General features: G+C 39.9%; 2 protein-coding genes across 3 annotated transcripts; one reads left to right on the top strand and one right to left on the bottom strand.

The window, feature by feature from the left end:
* Window positions 1–2,246: 2,246 nt before the first annotated feature.
* On the top strand, window positions 2,247–13,491 carry c1galt1la (core 1 synthase, glycoprotein-N-acetylgalactosamine 3-beta-galactosyltransferase 1, like a). 2 transcript variants are annotated; one of them, XM_050065703.1, is made up of 4 exons: window positions 2,247–2,501; window positions 5,149–5,403; window positions 8,829–9,493; window positions 12,604–13,490. In XM_050065703.1, exons 2-4 carry the CDS (start codon window positions 5,193–5,195, stop codon window positions 12,946–12,948), a joined length of 1,221 nt encoding a protein of 406 aa, XP_049921660.1. In that variant the 5' UTR covers window positions 2,247–2,501; window positions 5,149–5,192; the 3' UTR covers window positions 12,949–13,490. The 2 variants fall into 2 exon arrangements, with proteins under 2 accessions (XP_049921660.1, XP_049921661.1); XM_050065704.1 differs by lacking the exon at window positions 2,247–2,501 and having other exon boundaries at window positions 5,166–5,403; window positions 12,604–13,491.
* A 429-nt stretch (window positions 13,492–13,920) lies between these two features.
* Window positions 13,921–15,980, bottom strand: tac3a (tachykinin precursor 3a). Its single transcript, XM_050065233.1, has 7 exons — window positions 15,805–15,980; window positions 15,314–15,429; window positions 15,099–15,198; window positions 14,861–14,890; window positions 14,705–14,758; window positions 14,498–14,564; window positions 13,921–14,216 (listed from the first exon to the last, which is right to left on the bottom strand). Exons 2-7 carry the CDS (start codon window positions 15,413–15,415, stop codon window positions 14,198–14,200), a joined length of 372 nt encoding a protein of 123 aa, XP_049921190.1. The 5' UTR covers window positions 15,416–15,429; window positions 15,805–15,980; the 3' UTR covers window positions 13,921–14,197.
* Between the last annotated feature and the right edge of the window lie 2,044 nt (window positions 15,981–18,024).

Genomic DNA, 18,024 nt, shown 5'->3' with positions numbered 1-18,024 from the left:
TCTCCCAGTAGGTGCCAGTGAATATTAATCAGAATTTAGTAGTTTGAAAGACAACATGCTGCTCGCAACCCAGCAGAAACAGAGCAAATGGTGGTGACATACAGTATGTCAGGAAAGATACACACCAGGAAACTAAAAGAACCCAGTCAGTTATCCATCCATTTTTGTAACAGCTTATCCTCTTGAGGGTCACGAGGGGCTGGACTCTATCCCAACTGACACTGGGCGAGAGGCAGGGTACATCCTGGACAGGTCACCAGACTATCACAGGGCTGACACATAGAGACAAACAACCATTCACACTCACATTCACACCTACGGACAATTTAGAGTCACCAGTTAACCTGCATGTCTTTGGACTGTGGGAGGAAGCTGGAGTGCCTGGAAAAAAAAAAATGCTGACACGAGGAGAACATGCAGACTCTGCACAGAGGGGCTCCCTCCTGGGATTGAACCAGGAACCCTCTTGCTATGAGGTTACAATGCTAGCCACTGCACCACAGTGCCACCCCCAGCCACTTATGTGTAAAACAAATAATCGAACACTGAAATGTAACTATGATAGTTGGATAGTTGGATTTGTGTAATGTTTGCTGAAACATGCCTACTCTCTTACATGCATGGGTTGTTCCACAGCGGTACAAAGTTGTCGTTCAGACAAACAAAGTTATGATTTTATTTATGTTTTTCACTTTCAAATGGCATGAATTTGAAACTTAAAGTTTTTAGAATATTTTCTAGTGTTACTGGATGAAATTTTATTTAAATTTAAAATTTAAACTTTGAACAGTAACCCTTTTTTTCTTACCTTTATGATATGGCGTTGCTTTAAGGTTATACAAAATATATATTTTTTGAAAATTTCTTTAAATTATGTTTACGTAGTCTATTTTATTACAGAAAAATTACAAACATTTTTTCAGAAACTGGCATCATAATGTGTACCATAAAGAGATATTTACATCAGCCATTCACCATCTATCCATTCAATATATCATTCCTTTGCACTATTTGTATGTGTTTACAGTTCACAGACACACAACTTATACACAGATATATGTTGTTGTTGCTTTATGTATAACCTATATTTATATATACACCTGTTTATAGCATACTTTTATGTACATAATAGTTCTATGTTTGTTTTTTCATCCTTGTTCAGCTTTGTTTTTAGCTTATTTAGCTATTTCTACTGTATCTTGCTGTAAATTGTTCTTGGATCTGTGCATCAATAGCAGTTTAAAACCTGAGTCAAATTCCTTGTGTGTGTGTATGTACACATAGGCTACTGGGCCAGTAAAGCTGATCCTGATTTAGACTGATGCATGTGTTTAGTGCTTGTGTTATAGTTTATATGGTGTCTGACTGGCATACACCCCCCAAGGTCAGGAAATAAGCACATAACATCACAGCAGACCCTTTACACCCTGGTCACAACCTGTTTCTACTTTTCTCCTCTGGTAGGCGCTATAACACACTGTCCCCCAGAACAACCAGACCGAACCAGACACAGGAACAGTTGATGATGAACAGTTAAATCAGTCATACGCTGCCGCCGTCATCACCCTGTAACAACACACATGTAGACCCATTATAGACTGTTATAAATCGTAATGTTATTGTAGGCAGCTTCTGTCACTTTCAATATAAATCCTGCATACTGTGTAAACATGTACACATGCAGGTATTGCACATTATCATCCACTTCATACAGTATATCATTCACTATTTATCTATTTGTACTAATTATATGCTTTGCAACATAAAGAACACCTGACTAGTATTTAGACATTTTTTATTTTTTTTATTTTTATAGTTTTGGTCTTTGATGCTTTTTATATAGCCTATATTTATATAATATTTATAGATTTATTATTATTATTATTATTATTATTTTACATAATAGTGCTGTCTATGTTCTCCTCTTATGTGTCCAGCGTTGGTGTCCTTGTTCCTGGCTGTTGCAAGTGCATGTGGAGGTGTACAGGTGCAGATATAAATTTTGTAGGCGTTGTTAGGGTGACATCTAGTGGCCAAGATTAACAAAGCAACAGCATTTCCTCTCTTTCTTTAGCTCTGTCTCTCAGCATGTTTAAATCACTTTTTTTTTTTTATAATAATAATAATAACAACTACTAGTATAAATCAAACTATCAGTTAACTGCCTTTAATGCATTAGATTAAAAGAGGTGAATGGCTACTTCCGTATTACGTCACCGGCAGCCAGCCAATGAGAGCCCGCGTTTCCAGAGCTTAGCCCGTGATGCCGAGTAATGTAAAGCAGTACAGTGGCTTTCCTTTCATTAATCATGTCATTTGCTGACGTAAAATCGGGACGACTTCAATCGGCAACAACACAGCGGATCAATGTGACCAGCATGTAACGACATGACTGACAGGTTTAACGCGCTTGTGCGGGTTTTTCAGAAACAGGAAATATTTCGCTTCTAAACCGAGGTGCAAGCATATCGTGCCCACAAATGACTGATGTCCCAGCAAAGGTAAATGACACACACATACGAGTGTAGATCTTCACTATAATTTTGCAGGCGCACAGCTGCGTGTGTGTGTGTGTGTATTGGCACGAGCTGTATAGACAAAGGTCTGTGTTGCACATGGCCTTAATTCGCTGTCGCAGCACACTCAGTCGTGTCTCTGGTATAAATGGATGTTATGGCTTGACTAGGGCGACTGGATTGTCGCCTTTTTTTTATTTGTCGTCAGGATAATGAAGGGAAGCATAAACTATGTAGAGTATATTTCTGTCAAAAGCTGTTGTTATGTTAATCGTTAATATATGTCTCAGGGTTGGGGTCTTTAACCTCATCCGTAGGCAACAGTTAGATGAGATGTGGCAGTGACACACTGACACAGTGTCAAGTGTGAAGTCCATGTCCACAAAGGACTTATCTTAAGTCCTCGTGCTAAACTAAACTAAAGTGTGGTCACGTGTTATAATATGGCTTAGTTTAAATATATTTCAAGGTACACTATGAAGGACTTTATTAAAAAAATATATTGACTCATTAAAAAGTAGGCCTAATCCCTCTTAGTCAAGTGTGCCATCTGCCTATAGGTGTAGATTTCAGGGGACGCAGAGGACACATCCCCCCTAATATTTAGAACATGTGCATTTGCCCCCTGCAAATAAAAGACACAAAAGAAGCAGAGGACTTTTATTCTGACAAAATGAAAGACTTTAACATCTCGGATTGGTGCAGAAAAGGCACAAAATGGTGCATGCAATTTAACCAGGATGGAGAAAATCAGGGGTCTCCTTTATAAACATTGCCTAAGCACAAAGCAAGGCCTGAAAGAAGCGTACGCCACTTCACATGCAAAGTTTGTGATCTATAAAACCAGAATTGCTGGGAGAAACTTTGACCCACGCTTACAAACATTTTCGTGACAAGAAATTGGGCAATGCAGATGGTGAGGTGGAAGTCTGACTGTCGAAATTGTTGAATATTTACGCCATTTCTGCCTTTTGTTCATACATACATTTTTTAAAACTCTTTTTTTTCATCAGCATTCTATACAAGCAATACAGTTGTTACATAGCTCACACTGTACATATTACTTTGACCATTGTACAAAGTTTTAAGCTGCTGTAACATCTATTCAGGTTTAAGACAAGTCCAGTGAAGTGTTCAAGTGCGATAAGATGCACATCAGATTCAAACTTGCAAGAAAACAGAAAGATACCAATAATAATGCTAACTAAATAAATGTGTGTGTGTACATACAAACATACCTGTTTGACTACATGTGCACTCACGAGTAAATAGAGAAGAGAAAAAGGAGGATATTGATGTTAGAGTTCCCTTACTGCATTAGCAAACTCATCACAGGACTCCACCTCATTACGAATTTTGCTCTTTGCAACCTCAGTGCACATGTGATTTGTTCCATCTCATACAGTCCCCATATTTTTTTAATCCAGATGTTGTACATTGGAGTTTTAGAATTCAATTATTTAATTGTGATATATTTAATTGCAGCCCCCAAGATGATTTGTAATAGATTCATTTTTGCTCTCCCCTCAAACCCTTCAGGGATTGCTCCGAGGAGAATCACCCTTGGATCTCTGGGAATATTTTGTTGAAACACTGCTCTCAGGCCATCTAACACATCCTTTGGACCAAAAATATGAATGTGGTTTCCAGTTTGTGGGCCACATTTTCTCCAACACTTGTCTGAATTGGAGGAGCCCCTTTAGCTGTTACTTGTGGGGTCCAGAAATATCTTGTTATACAGATATTGGAATTAGTTGTCAACTGTGCGTCACTACAAATTTCCCTCCAGGTGTCTCATATGTACATTTATAGTATGGATCCTACGCATTGTTTTATAAATGAGACCCCAGGTGTTTGATGTTCAAAATTTTCTGGCAGACAACCCCCAACCCCTGTTTCATATGGTCCTCCTCAACGTTGAAATGAACCTATGTGTTTTCTTATTTCTTCCTTTATTTGGTGTGTTCGGGATGTTACTTAGTACAGCGTGCAGATGAGGTTGGGACTTCATATTTAGGTAGCGACCAGTCAACCAGCACTTAGAGGAAGCTACAAAAATTGCAGATATTCATTAATGTGTTAAATCACTGTTACAACACCATTTTACTGGAGGACACTTTCTGATTTACAGTAAGTCAAGTGAAAGTAATTTAGGCTGGGAACAGAAATTCATATTCACATTAATAGAATCAGTCACTAGCTCAGTGTCCGTGTATTGACTCTAACACTCTTCAGTTGAGACACTTTCCATCTTAGTGACACAGTTGTCTGTTGTTTTAGATTTTCCTGTCCAAATGTATTTCAATAATGCACTTTAGTTTGTTTAAAGGCAACATGTCTGTCTGAATATGAGAGGGCGAGATTAGGCTCCAGGGGGCAATGCTTGAAACATGTTGAAGTCTGGGTTTAAAAAGTGCATCCAATATCATTTGAGTGAAGTCGAACCACATCAAGTCTTTTCATTCTTTATGCACACATGAAAAACATGTCTCATTGTGGCAGCACCATTAGAGTTTATTGTCTTTTCTGACTCGATGATTTGTAAAATAATATTAAAGCTACATTAAGAGACACATTTCGGGTTTGTCAGTCCATCATATCGATCCTGTTGTGTTGTTGTGTTCCCATGTAGACATGCTGTAACTGGGTCATCACGGTGCTGGAGACAGTCTCACCATGAAGGGCTCCAGCTCCAGATGGGCCTTCTCCCTGGGCTTCTTGGTGGGTGGCTGCAGCATCTACTTCTTCCTGCGCCAGGTGTGGTTTGAGAGGAGCTACCCCTTGCTGTCAGAGACTCAGGGAAAAGCCACAGCGGTGTCGGAGAGAACAACCATCTGGAGGAAGGAGGGAGGTGCTCTAATCAGCCTGCTCCACCCTCACCATGCAGGTGCTTTACACTCCCTCACACTGGGACTCTGCAGATAAAATAATTAAATACATATGAGGTGACAAATAGAGTTTATTGAGCGTATATACTGTATGTACGGTCTTTCTATGTTAGATAGACAAACAGACAGACAGATAGATAGACAGACAGACATACTATATTCATTCCTAGGGGAACATTTGCATGTCAGGTTGGCTGAACTCATGGGATTTGATATCAAAGCCAAAGGTAGGACCAAGTTATTGTTCTGCAAGTCACAAGTTGTCTCAAGTCTTTGCAATCAAGTCCCAAGTCAAGACAGGCAAGTCTCAAGTGACGTCCTAAATTAAGACTGACAAGTCCCAAGTGACGTCTTGTGTGTTTTTGTATACAAACAAAATTATCTTGTCATTTTTCTAACTGGCACTCATTAAGGCAAAGTTAGTTCTTCTTGGTTCTCCTCCACAACTTGATTGGATGGTGTCGGATAGGTTAAAAAATGTCAGGAAATGAAGGGAAATTAATTGACTTTTAAAATAAATAATAATTGAAATAATATTCTTTTTAATCTGTGGGCTTGGGGGAAAAATATCACGTATTTTCAAGTTCAAGTGAAGTCCCCAGTCATTGGTGTTAAAATCTAAGTCGAGTTGCAAGTCTGATTTTGTCAAGTCTAAAGTCATCAAATCTGTGACTTGTGTCTGCCTCGAATCCAAGTCATGTCACTCATGAGTCGTGAGTCCACACTTCTGATCAAAGCTGTATTACATCTAAGCTAATTCCCTCTCAATTAAAACCTTGTACCCATCATAGCTGGATGTAAGATCCATCTAATCTTGTTGTCAACCGATGACTGAGCCATTTGAGGTCCTGGATGCTCACGATGATGGCGGTGGGGAAGTGGAGAAAAGACACTAATAGACACTGACAGAGAAGATAGGGTGTATATTATTGGCATGGATGCTTTGATTGATTTGGAAGTAGCCTTGGCAGAAGAGGAAAATGTACACGGAGGCCAAAAAGAGAGGGAGCTTGACTGATCCTTGCCCATTCTTAGTTACTCTTATACTGTTAAAGAGATACGTGCAGGTTTTCAGTCAGTTTTAAATCAAAAACAATGTGGGTAGTATGTGTCAATGAACTGTGGTAAAACTTCCCTTCATCTTACCAGTGCTGAGATCTCCCTGCTCATCTCACCGCTCAAATCTGATAACAGCATATAGCAGATTTTTCCTGGCTCTCGGGCTGTTGTTTGAACTACAAATTGTACCTCCACATTCTTGTATGCCTGCTACCTTGGACACAAAGGGTCTCATTCATGAAAAGTTAGTAAATCTGTGTGTAGATTTGCACATAAAGGCCTACTCTACTAAAAACCTACTCCAGATCCAGGAACGCTGCGGGAAACTCAGATTTGATCGTAAACACGTGTGTATGATCATGAATGCCAATCCATCGTAAAGTGACAGCGCGCTCCCGGTAATCAGCAATTAGCATAAATCCCCGCCCATGAATAGCCAATGACCTCCATATAAGGAGGTGTAGGTGAATCCAGTCGACCTGTCAGTCATGGCGCAAAGAAAGAAAGAGAGTGAAAGAAAAAAGAATTTTTCCGAAGCGGAGATTGAAATAATTTTGGGTGAAGTGGACTTAAGAAAAAACATTTTATTTTCTTCAGTTAGTAGAGGTGTGACAGGGACAGGCAAAGCGAAGGCCTGGAGGGAGGTAAAAGATGCTGTTAATGTTGTCTCCGTAGTACAAAGGACCATGTCAGAGGTGAAGCGTAAATGGTTTGATATGAAACTGGAGGCAAAGAAACACATAAGCACACACACAAAAAAAATACAGCGGTCACCAAACAAACAGAAGATTCATTTGTGGGGTTTTGAATGAAGTGGGAACAGGAAACCAGAGATGTTTTGTGCGTAAAGGATAAACTCTAAATCAGTGATGGCTGTCGGAATGTAGAGTTATTTCATATTTATTTTAACAAATGATACGGATAACATATAGCCTACAGCAGTTTTGTATGCAACGTCTTCAAATGATTTGAATCTTAATAGCCTAAAGCTCTGTTTTATACAACGTAAATTAAACAGTTTTCAAATCAGATTTATTCATTCAAATGATCAAAAAGCCAAAAAAAAAAAAAAAGTGTTGTCTCAAATAATTCTTTCAGCTGGCGCGTGCTCCTTCATGGCTCCACCACCTGCTGCTCCTGCTGCTCCTGCTGAACCCAGGCACCGAGGCTGAAGAGGCTGTGATCCGGCTGTCCTTACGGATATTTTTATTATCATCATTCAACATGTAGAAAGAACATGTAATCTATTGAGTCCATTTACATAGATAATTCACAATCATGAACCTAATCTGGATCTTAAACCTGCTAATTGCCAACTAATTTAACTAAATGTGTTATATTTTTCATTTTTTGTCATGTTTAGATTACGTGTTTCAAAGGCATCTGTGTATTGTGTACATAACAGAGTGCAATACGAATTAAAATTGTAATTTCCAATAGTGACAAGCAATACTTATGTGCTTTACTAAATTTACACAAGCACTACAAGTGGTCAAGAGCAGGAGTAGATTTTGTTAGTAGCTATGAAAAGATCGGAGCTACTAAAATATAGATAGATGCGGACATGCACGTAAATTTCGAACTGCGAACACTTTACACACAAATTCCTTCTGCTCACGTTTCATGAATGAGACCCAAAGAGTATAGAACGGGATCAAGAGAGAGAGATGCCCTCTTCGGGGCGTCGGTACGTAGCGTAATGGATCGTGCCGGCGCCCCATGTACAGAGTCTCTTCCTCGCTGCAGTGGTCGCAGGTTCAAGTCCGGCCTCCGGCTCTCTCTCTGTCTCCCCATTTCACACACTGTCCTATCCATTAAAGGCAAAAGCCCACAAAAAATAATCTTTAAAAAAAAAAAAAAAAAGAGATGCCCTCTTCTTTCTCTCTCAAACTCAAACCAAAATGAGATCCAACTGTAAGTCTGTCTAGGCAGCGCTGATTAAAAAAAACAAACCTAATTCTGTTACTGTATTGCCTTTTTCTTACCAAAAATATCTTCAGAAACATATTTTAGTGCATTGTTCGGCTGTAATGCGAGAATTTGTGAACAGGAAATGGGTGACACTCATACTGTTTCCTGTATTGAGATCAAATGATAAAACTAAGCAGCGCTGATCAAATATTAACTAACATTCTGACTTGACCTGACTTGACAAGGTTATCAGAGTTTTTATTCAACTTTCATACCTGTTTCAAAATGCAACGAAAGGGAAAAAAACACAGGATGAATGTGAGGTACACTGGATGGACATGGAGAAGTCATGCTGATGTGTGAGGTGTGCCATACCTGATAAAACTACACATTCAGCGGGTCCCCTGCACACCAGTTAACATCATGTACTGTTCTGTTTGCTGTGTCCCTCCAGATGAAGACAGCCGGGCGGCAGATCTGTTGTATCAGAAGGTACGTGTTCTCTGTTGGGTGATGACAGCGCCGTATAACCTGCAGAGCAGGGCCCGCCATGTCAGGGCTACCTGGAGTCGCCACTGCAACATGGTGGTGTTCATGAGCTCTGAGGAGGACCCAGACTTCCCCGCTGTGGGCCTGGGCACCAAGGAGGGCCGTGACCAGCTCTACTGGAAGACCATTCGAGCCTTCCATTATGTTTACGAGCACCATGCGAGTGAAGCAGATTGGTTCCTTAAAGCAGACGATGACACCTTTGTGGTGGTGGACAACCTGCGTTGGATTCTGTCCAACCACACCCCTGAAGAGCCCATCTACTTCGGCAAACGCTTCAAACCTTACACCAAGCAAGGCTACATGAGTGGAGGGGCAGGCTATGTTCTGAGCAGAGAGGCCCTCAAGAGGTTTGTGGAAGGTTTTCAGACCAAAGTGTGCTCACACACCACACCTGTGGAGGACCTAGCGCTGGGGCAGTGTTTGGAGAAGATGGGCGTTCTGGCGGGGGACTCCAGAGACACTTTGCAGCGAGAAACATTCCACCCGTTTGTGCCAGAGCACCATCTGACTGGCAAGTTCTCCAAGAGCTTCTGGTACTGGAGCTATTGTTACTACCCCATTGTTGAGGCAAGTCTTTTCACTTGTGTTTTATTTGTGAGCTATAGTGCTGTGAGATGGCACTACAGTATGAGTTGATAGAGATGGTAAAAGCAAACAAATAATATCATACCTTTGCTTGAAATGCTTTAGAATGAGGCGCTCAGGGGAGTAAAGCTGCTTTCACACTGCGACGCAGTAACTTGTCACCTCGAGTTATTTCAATGAGGAGAAGGCAGCAGAGGGGAGGCTGTTTCCAACACAGCAGTAGGGGTATGAAGCGGCTGCTGCCCACATGCACACGCACAGATTTTGTTCTGCCATGCTGAGTTCACCGTGTTGAACTTCTGCCGGTTGCTGTGGCTTTGGCTGACCAAATAGCGGGTGTCATGATAGCAGAAAGAAGACAAAATGGAGGAGCTGATGATGTTGGTGTCTGAATACCCAGAGTTACAGTGCCAGCAATTTATGAGGACAACCAGAAGAAAAATAGCACCTGCGTTAACCTTTCCACCAAACGACAGATGACTGGTAAATTGTCCAAATATGTATTTCAGTGACACCTGCCAGCATTGACCAAGGCACCTGCCTGTCATCACAGCCAGGGACTGAAGTGGCAGCAGCCAATTTAAAAAATACTTTGCTCCTTGAAGAATCTCCCTTGCAGGTTGGCGGTTGTCAGGGCGGTTACCACACTGCAGTGTGAAAGCAGCTTAATGGTTAAGATGCATACCACATAGCTGCAACATGACTAATGCGAGGGAACTTTTGTTGCATCTCATACCACTGTCTTTCCCCATATTTCTTATGGTATTGTATTGTAACAATGTGGGAAGTATGTGTCAGTGAGCTGCGACAAACTTCCCTCCATCTTATAGCGCCCAGATCTCCCTGCTCACCTCTCAGTTCAAATTTGCTGGCTCTAGGCAAATTGTTCAAACCAGATTTTACCTTACCTTACAGCATTTTCATATGCCTGCCACCAAGGACACAAAGAGTACAGAAGCCATTTGAGAGAGCCACCTCCCCCTCTCTCTCAAATGCTGTCCAAACTGAGATCAAACTGTAAAACTAAGCAATGTTGATCAAATATAAACTAAGATTATGCTACTGTATTGCCTATTTCTTGCCTAAAATGTGTTCAGAACCATACTTCAGTGCACTTTTTTCTGTTGTAGGTTTTCTACCTCGTGTAGCACCAATGTCAACATTATTTGCATCTTTCTACTGCATACACAGCCCAGTTTTATAAAAAAAAGACCATCTCCCCAGCAGTGAAATACTTCTTTAAAGCACAAGGTGGTTCACAAATAGCTCCGTGATAAGACAGACATCCTGTGGAGTGGATTAGCCTCATTAGAAAGGTACAAGTCAGGTTAGCCAGACATGCTACAGAGGGGGTGAACCTTTTAGTTGAAAATCCTTTAATATAATTAGTGTACATCTGCACAAGTGAGACAAATTATTCTTTTATTTTGAAATGTACAGCAGGGCCCTATTCACTAACTGAAAATGAATATTGTGCAATTCACTGCTTATTTAGCTTTTGAAGACTTAAACAAGATGTAGGTGTTTGTATACCCGACTCATCACAGGGATAATAACCAAATAAATTAATATGCGATTATCTCGCATAGTCGAAGAGAGTGAGTGAATTGAAACAGAAATGAGTATGTTTTAAAGTAGATGATTGCAGCAGAGACAATGCCCTGTCAACAAAGGGAAAATTGGTCAATTTGTTGCAGATTATGCAACTAATTTATTGTACTTTGCAATTAAAATGAGACAGGTTCATTACTGATCCTGTCACATACTGACTGTCAGTGTGTGGAGCATCTTTGTGTTCTGTCTGTGAAAGAGAAACAAGAAAACTAATTGTTTTTTGATACTAAAGTAATTAGGTTTTTTTTTTTTAATCAGACTGTACAAATGGAAATTTGTGTTTTTAGAAATGTCAGCATGTGACAGTTTATAAGGACTTGAAGGCTGTGGTGGCTCAGGAGGTAGAGCAGGTCGTCCACTAATTGGCGGATCAGTGGTTCGATCCCCAGCTCCTTGTGTGTCCACGGGCAAAATACTGAAAATTGCTCCCAATACAATTGGTGTATGAATGTACCGTCTGTGTATTATTGTGTGTGAATGATTAGCTGGCGGCACTTTGCACAGCAGCCTTGGCCACCAATGCATAAATGTGTGTGGGAAGACGAGAAAGGAGCTGTATAAAAGTGGTCCATTTACCATAAGGCTGCTGATGTTATATATTCCTCTCCTTGTGATCAAAAACAAAAAGACCAAAGCAATAACTTTGTGTCACAAAAACAAAGAACTTAAAAATGAGTCACACTGTTGCACTGGGTAACAGCCTTCATCAGGGTGAACGTCGCCACTTGAAACTTACGTATTTGGTCCTGCTGCTGTCGCGTGTATCATCCCTTGGCTGAAAATAGTTCCCAACAAATTGTTGTTTGCATAACATTTGCTAAAAACCTCAGTGCTCAGGTGTTTTTGGAAAATTACACTGTATTTAGCCATATTTAGTCAGGTGTGCTGCAGGCTTAAAGCTGAGTGAACTAATATATTATTGGTTTTGTTTTTGACTTCTAGAATGATCTCAGTCTTATTCATTAAACCAATGCTAATGGCAAATGCAGTCATGTGAGAGGTGCTACATAGAATAGATAATAATAATTATCATTATTTTTTACATGGATTTGCATAGTAATTGCAACAATTTAGGGAATTGTTAGACTTCTCATGCCAGTGGAATTGTTAGCACTTCATAAAATGGAGACCATATTTACTTACAAAATGTTCTTGAATCTCTCCCTCGGGTTACATTAGTTTGAAGTTGTCAGTGGGACTGTTCACTTTACAGGCAGCTTCTTTGTAGTTTATTATTGCTTAATTTCTTTTTGTGCTGGAAAGTAATGTCAGTAAAATCAGTGAAATCTGATTGCAGTTTGTCGGATGTCTCGGATGTCTAAATGTCTCATGATTATTATTGCCAAACTGCACCATGTAGCATATGTGGCAATCAGATCTTGTTTTAAACTTGTATCTTTACATGTGTGTGTGTGTATGTGCCATCCTGTGTGCTCACATGTGTTTTTCTGTGTGTTTGCATGTGTGTTATTCCTCAGGGTCCACAGTGTTGCTCTGATCTAGCAGTATCTTTCCATTATGTTGAAGCAGAGCTGATGTACACACTGGAGTACTACACTTATCACCTGAGAGCGTACGGCTACAGGCCGCGCTACCGGCCCCCCTTACGCCCGGGTCTGAGCCTCGGCCCACTGGCAAAGACAGCCGTGACAGTGGGACCTAAACGAGTCCAGGAGGTGACAGACGGAAGGAATCGCTCATCTCCAGCAATCTCTGGTGGTGGAAACCAAACTAAAGCAAAGACTGAGCCAGTAAAAGTGGCGAATGTGAGCTCTCTCATCACTGAGAACAGGACGGCAGTGACTCAAGGCAGGCACCGCTGACTCTGTGTTTCAGCCGGGGTTGATTGTACATGATTGTGCCAGAGAGGTGTAACCTATTGCCCTGCACATCATGTCAGCTAGTGTTTTCTTCTGACAGGTCTTCCTTGATCCGATCATGATATTTTCCAGCCAGTTTGACACTGTCAGCACTCACAGTGAGAGTTTGAGAATGATTCAGTGGCAGCTCTGTATGGCTTCGCTATTTTCAACCAAGGTAAACTTTTGGTTTAATTGTGTTTGACATAACCAGCATTTTAATGTGTGAATTTTGGTGTTACACAGTCACAGATGTGTGTTTGAAGAGAAGCAGGAGGAGGCACATAGAATTTTATTTTAATGTATCTTACCAGCACCTGGTCTGAGCCAATAGATCTGATTATTTTTAATTCATTGTTTTATTTTTCTTAAAATGGAAAGCAGCAACAAATGTCAGTGTGTGTGTCAAAACTGAGCCCCTTTTCTTCATGGCCTCTTTGCTTCTCTGGTGTTAAATCTGATGTTCTGGTTTTCAACATTTGAAATTAATAAATTTAATTAGTTGAAATTAAAAGTTCATTGTTTTTTTTTTCCTTTGTGACTGTTTGCATATTTCCTTTTTGATTTCCTTTTAAACCCTCTGTGGTTAAATACAGCAGATTCTAAATCCACAGCCAGCAGTGAGACATCGCTATTTTAAAAAGAGAAATGTAACAACTGTGCTTTGAAAAATGTCTCTTATTTTTACTTTTGCGTGATGTGCGATGCTCTAATGTAGAAGTGCGCACTTGAAACCACCTGTAGTTCTTTCTGAGAGCACTGTTGCTTCTGATGAACACAGTATTGTACAAAACTACAATGAATCCCTCCTGTCAAGTGATTTTATATAACTCAACAATAAACATCGTAGCAGGTGTGATTAAACGTCACGGTCGAGCTCGATGAATCACTCAAGAACAGCTGCAGGAAAATGCACCGACATTTGAAATGAGTAGATGATGTATAAAAAATTATGTTTATTTTGAACGTTTGAAGAAAAGAGAATAAGATGATCAACAAACAGAATGTATTGGCTGTCACTACTAATCAGGTTTGTCAGTGAAAAACAAAATACAATCTGTGTAGTTTATGGTCACTTTCATTAAGCCAGCTGGCAGGTTTACAGTGTGAATCACGCCATGTAGTCATTTCCATCAGACATGTAGTTCACTGTGTGTTCTCTGTGATCTTCTGTCAGTGTAACCAGATGAGAGAGTTGCTTTGGTATGAATGTCTACAGCCCCTGAAGAAACCTGCAACAAAACACATCACATTTGTATAAGTATTATGCCTGCACTCATGCATTATGTTAAACAACACGGCAAAAACCAGGCCAACTGGAGCGTCACCTTTTAGTAATGAAAAGCATACAGTGGAAATATATATATAAAAAAATGTAATATGAGTGAGCAGTGCTTTTAAGACTTGAGCACTTCTGTGGTTTCATTCTTTAGTAGCCAGGTTAAGTGTTAACTTTATTTTTCCAAGTAGTGGAGGTTTTCCTTATACTGAGTGAAAAAGAAGAGGCACTCACCTCAGCCTGCACTTGTTGAGAAAAATGCCTCTCCTTTCTGGATACTCTCTCCTCCAGGGACCATTATCTGTGAGAGCAGACATAATATAGCCCCATGAAGACATTTTCTCTGCACGATGAATACCAGGGTAAACCTTGAATCTGAATGCCCACAAAAGCCGAAAGGGCTACTATGGACACTTGATGTTTGTAAATTACCACACTCACCAGACTCTGAGTTTCTCCTTCCCATTAGACCAACAAAAATGTCATGCATTTCCCCTAAAAAGAAGAATGAGATCCATTCAGTCTTATGTTTTATGATTTTAGGCAATTTAAAGTAAGCAAGCATTTCATATCATCACTAAATCACAGAGCTCTTACTTTTTTGTGGCGACTCTACTTCATTTGCATCTGATAAAAAGAATTGGAAAAGAAAAAAGAAAACAAAGCTTTGATGATCATATATTACCAAGTCCAACAAAGATTACAAGACAAAGTCAATTGCATTTTTAATTTATTTTTTATTTTTCCATTGTATGTTAATTGTTCCCGTTAATTGTAGTTTGTTTTATTATTATTACAACTATAAACTTCTAAATGTAGTCAGTGGGAGACTCACCGGCATTTCTTCTTCCCATCAGACCCACAAAGCTGTCATAATCCAAATCGCTATACCTCTTCAGAATGTTCCGCTTGAGGTTGTCCAAGCCTGTGGTCTGCTGCAATTATGAGAAGCGAAAATAAACACATAAATTAACACACAAATAAATAATCAGTTTCTGTTAATAGATGCTGTGAAAATCAACTCTATCATTACGCGCCAGAAAAACCTACATCTGATGATGATCTGCGCGATGCGGGCTCCTCGCATCTGGACTGGCTGCATCGAAGTTTCATGATGAGGAACAGAGTCACCAGCAGCAAACCTCTCCTCATTTTCTAAGCAGCACCTGTGTGAGAAAATGTACAGTTATTTTGTTTTAACCATACAGGCAAAAATATCGCTGAACATAGGGACCCAATTGCACCTGTTGCGCACAGCTCGCTGCGTAATTGGTGCGTAAAAGCGCGCGGTTGCTAAAGATAGTTCATGAAACCATTTTTAATTTAATTAGTAAATGAGTCTTTTGATTCTCTTTATGTATCCAGCCAATACAGGAAAAAACATGACAAATATGTCACGCAGTCCCCTTGTGTTTCCTCTCCAAAAAGTCATGATAAAACCCTTAAATCCACTTCGTCATGACAGAAAAAGAAAACTATTGAAACTTGAACAAATCTAACATTTTACCTTAAGTATTTTTGAAAAAGTATTTTTTCTTTACCTGTTTTCTGTCGAGCAGATAGTTTGGTAAGAGAGTCAGCTGCGTGCGCCCTGTTGCAGAGGAAAGTGGGAACGGATAGATCCTGCACTGAGATCCGGTCAGTATAAATGAGGCGTCCACGCTTTGGGCTAATAAATGATAGCTGGATACCTACGTAACGCCAATCAGCAACTGGAGCGTAGGTGGAGTATCAGGGCTTATATCACGTTGTGCTGAAGGCTACGTAGAATACTCATTGATGGTCATGATGCTGCTGAGAGCTGTTGCCTCCTCACCAAACGCACGCACACACCATAAAAACGTATGGGCAACGTCACGAGGACAAAGGTTCGTGGTCTCCAGCCCATCTATAAACATATTTCGGAATTTTCTTAAACATTAGGCTCCAAACGCAGAGGGCTTTGGCAAAGAGGGGAACAAAGAGACATGACAATAATGACAACTAATGATATTGTTTGACTTAATACCTCAACTTGTATGTTCAAAGTACAGCAGTCTGATTTATCCACCTCTTTGTCACTGTATGCTGTAGTTTATCAACACAAATAAGATAGGGTCAAATAGCAAACCAGCCTATAAAGCCACAAATGTATGAGCACTGCATCTTTAAGCTTCCCTTTTTTCTTTTTACATCTATCTGTATGCTGAACAAGGGTGTAGGTTTCATTTCAAATTGGGCTGGACACATTAAAGTGGGATTTTGGAGTCCTCCCGCAGGAAATTAGAGCATCAAAAGATTAATTTTCTGCATTCTGGTGAATTTTAATGCATCAATTTGTGCCTTTTCCTGGATCAATTCATGTTGGAAATGTCTTTAATTTTGTCAAAGTTAAACTCCGCTGCCACTTTCATGTTTTTATTGGGGGGGACGATTTCAAATGTTTTAAATCTAAAGTGGGATTCTGGTGATTTAGTGCGCACACTGAGTGGAACAATAAGAAAGTTCTCTTTTCTGATCTTAGAGTTAAAGTGAGTCAGGTTTATGACATTGCTCCAAGATGCTTCGATGGTGATGGCAAGAATAACCTGCATGCCAGTATCTTTAAAGTCAATCACCCTCAATAAATAAATAATCATACATGAATTATACACTAATAATTTTACGCATGATCCATGATGATGAGGATACAGAAAAATAGAGGTCCATGACAAAAATAGCAAATTTTCAATCTGATTTACAAAGCTCCTTATGATGAGGAGCCAAGCTTCCCCTGGCTCCCCTGTAGTTGACATCATCCTCACATGCTCCTTTAGGTGCCTTCCGCTCCATTGACCAGTCAACGTGGTCACTGTCAAGATACTGATCTTTTTAGGAAGCAATTATATAGACAGCAGCTGCCTCTGCATGTCGCTATAGATGACGGTGATGTATGTGACTAGATAGGCTGTGTGTGTTTGAAGTGGACTGGTCAATACCCGTTCATACAGATAATGTGAAATGAAACATTTGTCATCAACATCTGGGCAGGTTTTGGTTAGTTAATGGAATAACAGGCTCGTTTGTCACAATGCTATCTGAATTGAAATGAATTAAAATGAAAATTAAAATGTGTTTGAGACAACATTGAAGAGCATGACTCAGTATGTGGTGTGTTTTTATAATAATTTTATTACTTACAAAATAAAACATCATTGTGAGCTAAGGACACAAATCAACAAGTGAATATTATCAGGACAGATAGACAGGCTGAGTTGTCACTTATGACTAAAATGCAGATGTGATGTTTGGACTGACGCATCATCATCATCATCATCATCATCATCATACCAGCACTGACACAATGAGTAACACGAGATTCAGAGGGTCACTTGAAATCGTTTTCATGGCTGCTAAATTCTCCGCTAAACAGCTCTGACAAGTGATGAGATGACATGTCTGTTTTGTTGTTGAGTGTGTGACTTTGAAATACATTTACCTCCGAGCAGCACAACGTGATTTAGCTGCTCTGGCATTGTACGAAGGTACTGTATCATAAACACAGGCTGGAGAATGACATTTAGTATTCATCTAAATCCTGAAAAGATGTTTCTGTGCGTCATGAAAAAAGTATTTTCCCTACATCATTAACAACTGGAAACAACTCAAATTTAATGCTCCTACCAAAACCTATCATTTTTTATTGCAATTACACAAGCAATTACTCTTGTGCTTGTGTTTGCGCACACGTTCAGAATGCAAAGAAGCATGAATATTTCAGCAAAGCAAAGTTTGAGATCATA

This window comes from Epinephelus moara, chromosome 16, assembly GCF_006386435.1.
Source record: "Epinephelus moara isolate mb chromosome 16, YSFRI_EMoa_1.0, whole genome shotgun sequence".
NCBI lineage: Eukaryota > Metazoa > Chordata > Actinopteri > Perciformes > Serranidae > Epinephelus > Epinephelus moara.
The sequence above is the reverse complement of the archived record's forward strand: the minus strand, read 5'-3'. Positions and strand labels throughout refer to the sequence as shown.

Coding starts and splice junctions, on each gene's coding strand:
- c1galt1la (XM_050065704.1), top strand. CDS start 5,193: ATGAAGGGCTCCAGCTCCAGATGGGCCTTCTCCCTGGGCTTCTTGGTG. Junction 5,404..8,828: donor GCTCCACCCTCACCATGCAG/GTGCTTTACACT, acceptor GTGTCCCTCCAG/ATGAAGACAGCCGGGCGGCA. Junction 9,494..12,603: donor GTTACTACCCCATTGTTGAG/GCAAGTCTTTTC, acceptor GTTATTCCTCAG/GGTCCACAGTGTTGCTCTGA.
- tac3a (XM_050065233.1), bottom strand. CDS start 15,415: ATGAGGAGAGGTTTGCTGCTGGTGACTCTGTTCCTCATCATGAAACTT. Junction 14,891..15,098: donor GATGGGAAGAAGAAATGCCG/GTGAGTCTCCCA, acceptor TCTTTTTATCAG/ATGCAAATGAAGTAGAGTCG. Junction 14,565..14,704: donor AAGGAGAAACTCAGAGTCTG/GTGAGTGTGGTA, acceptor CTGCTCTCACAG/ATAATGGTCCCTGGAGGAGA.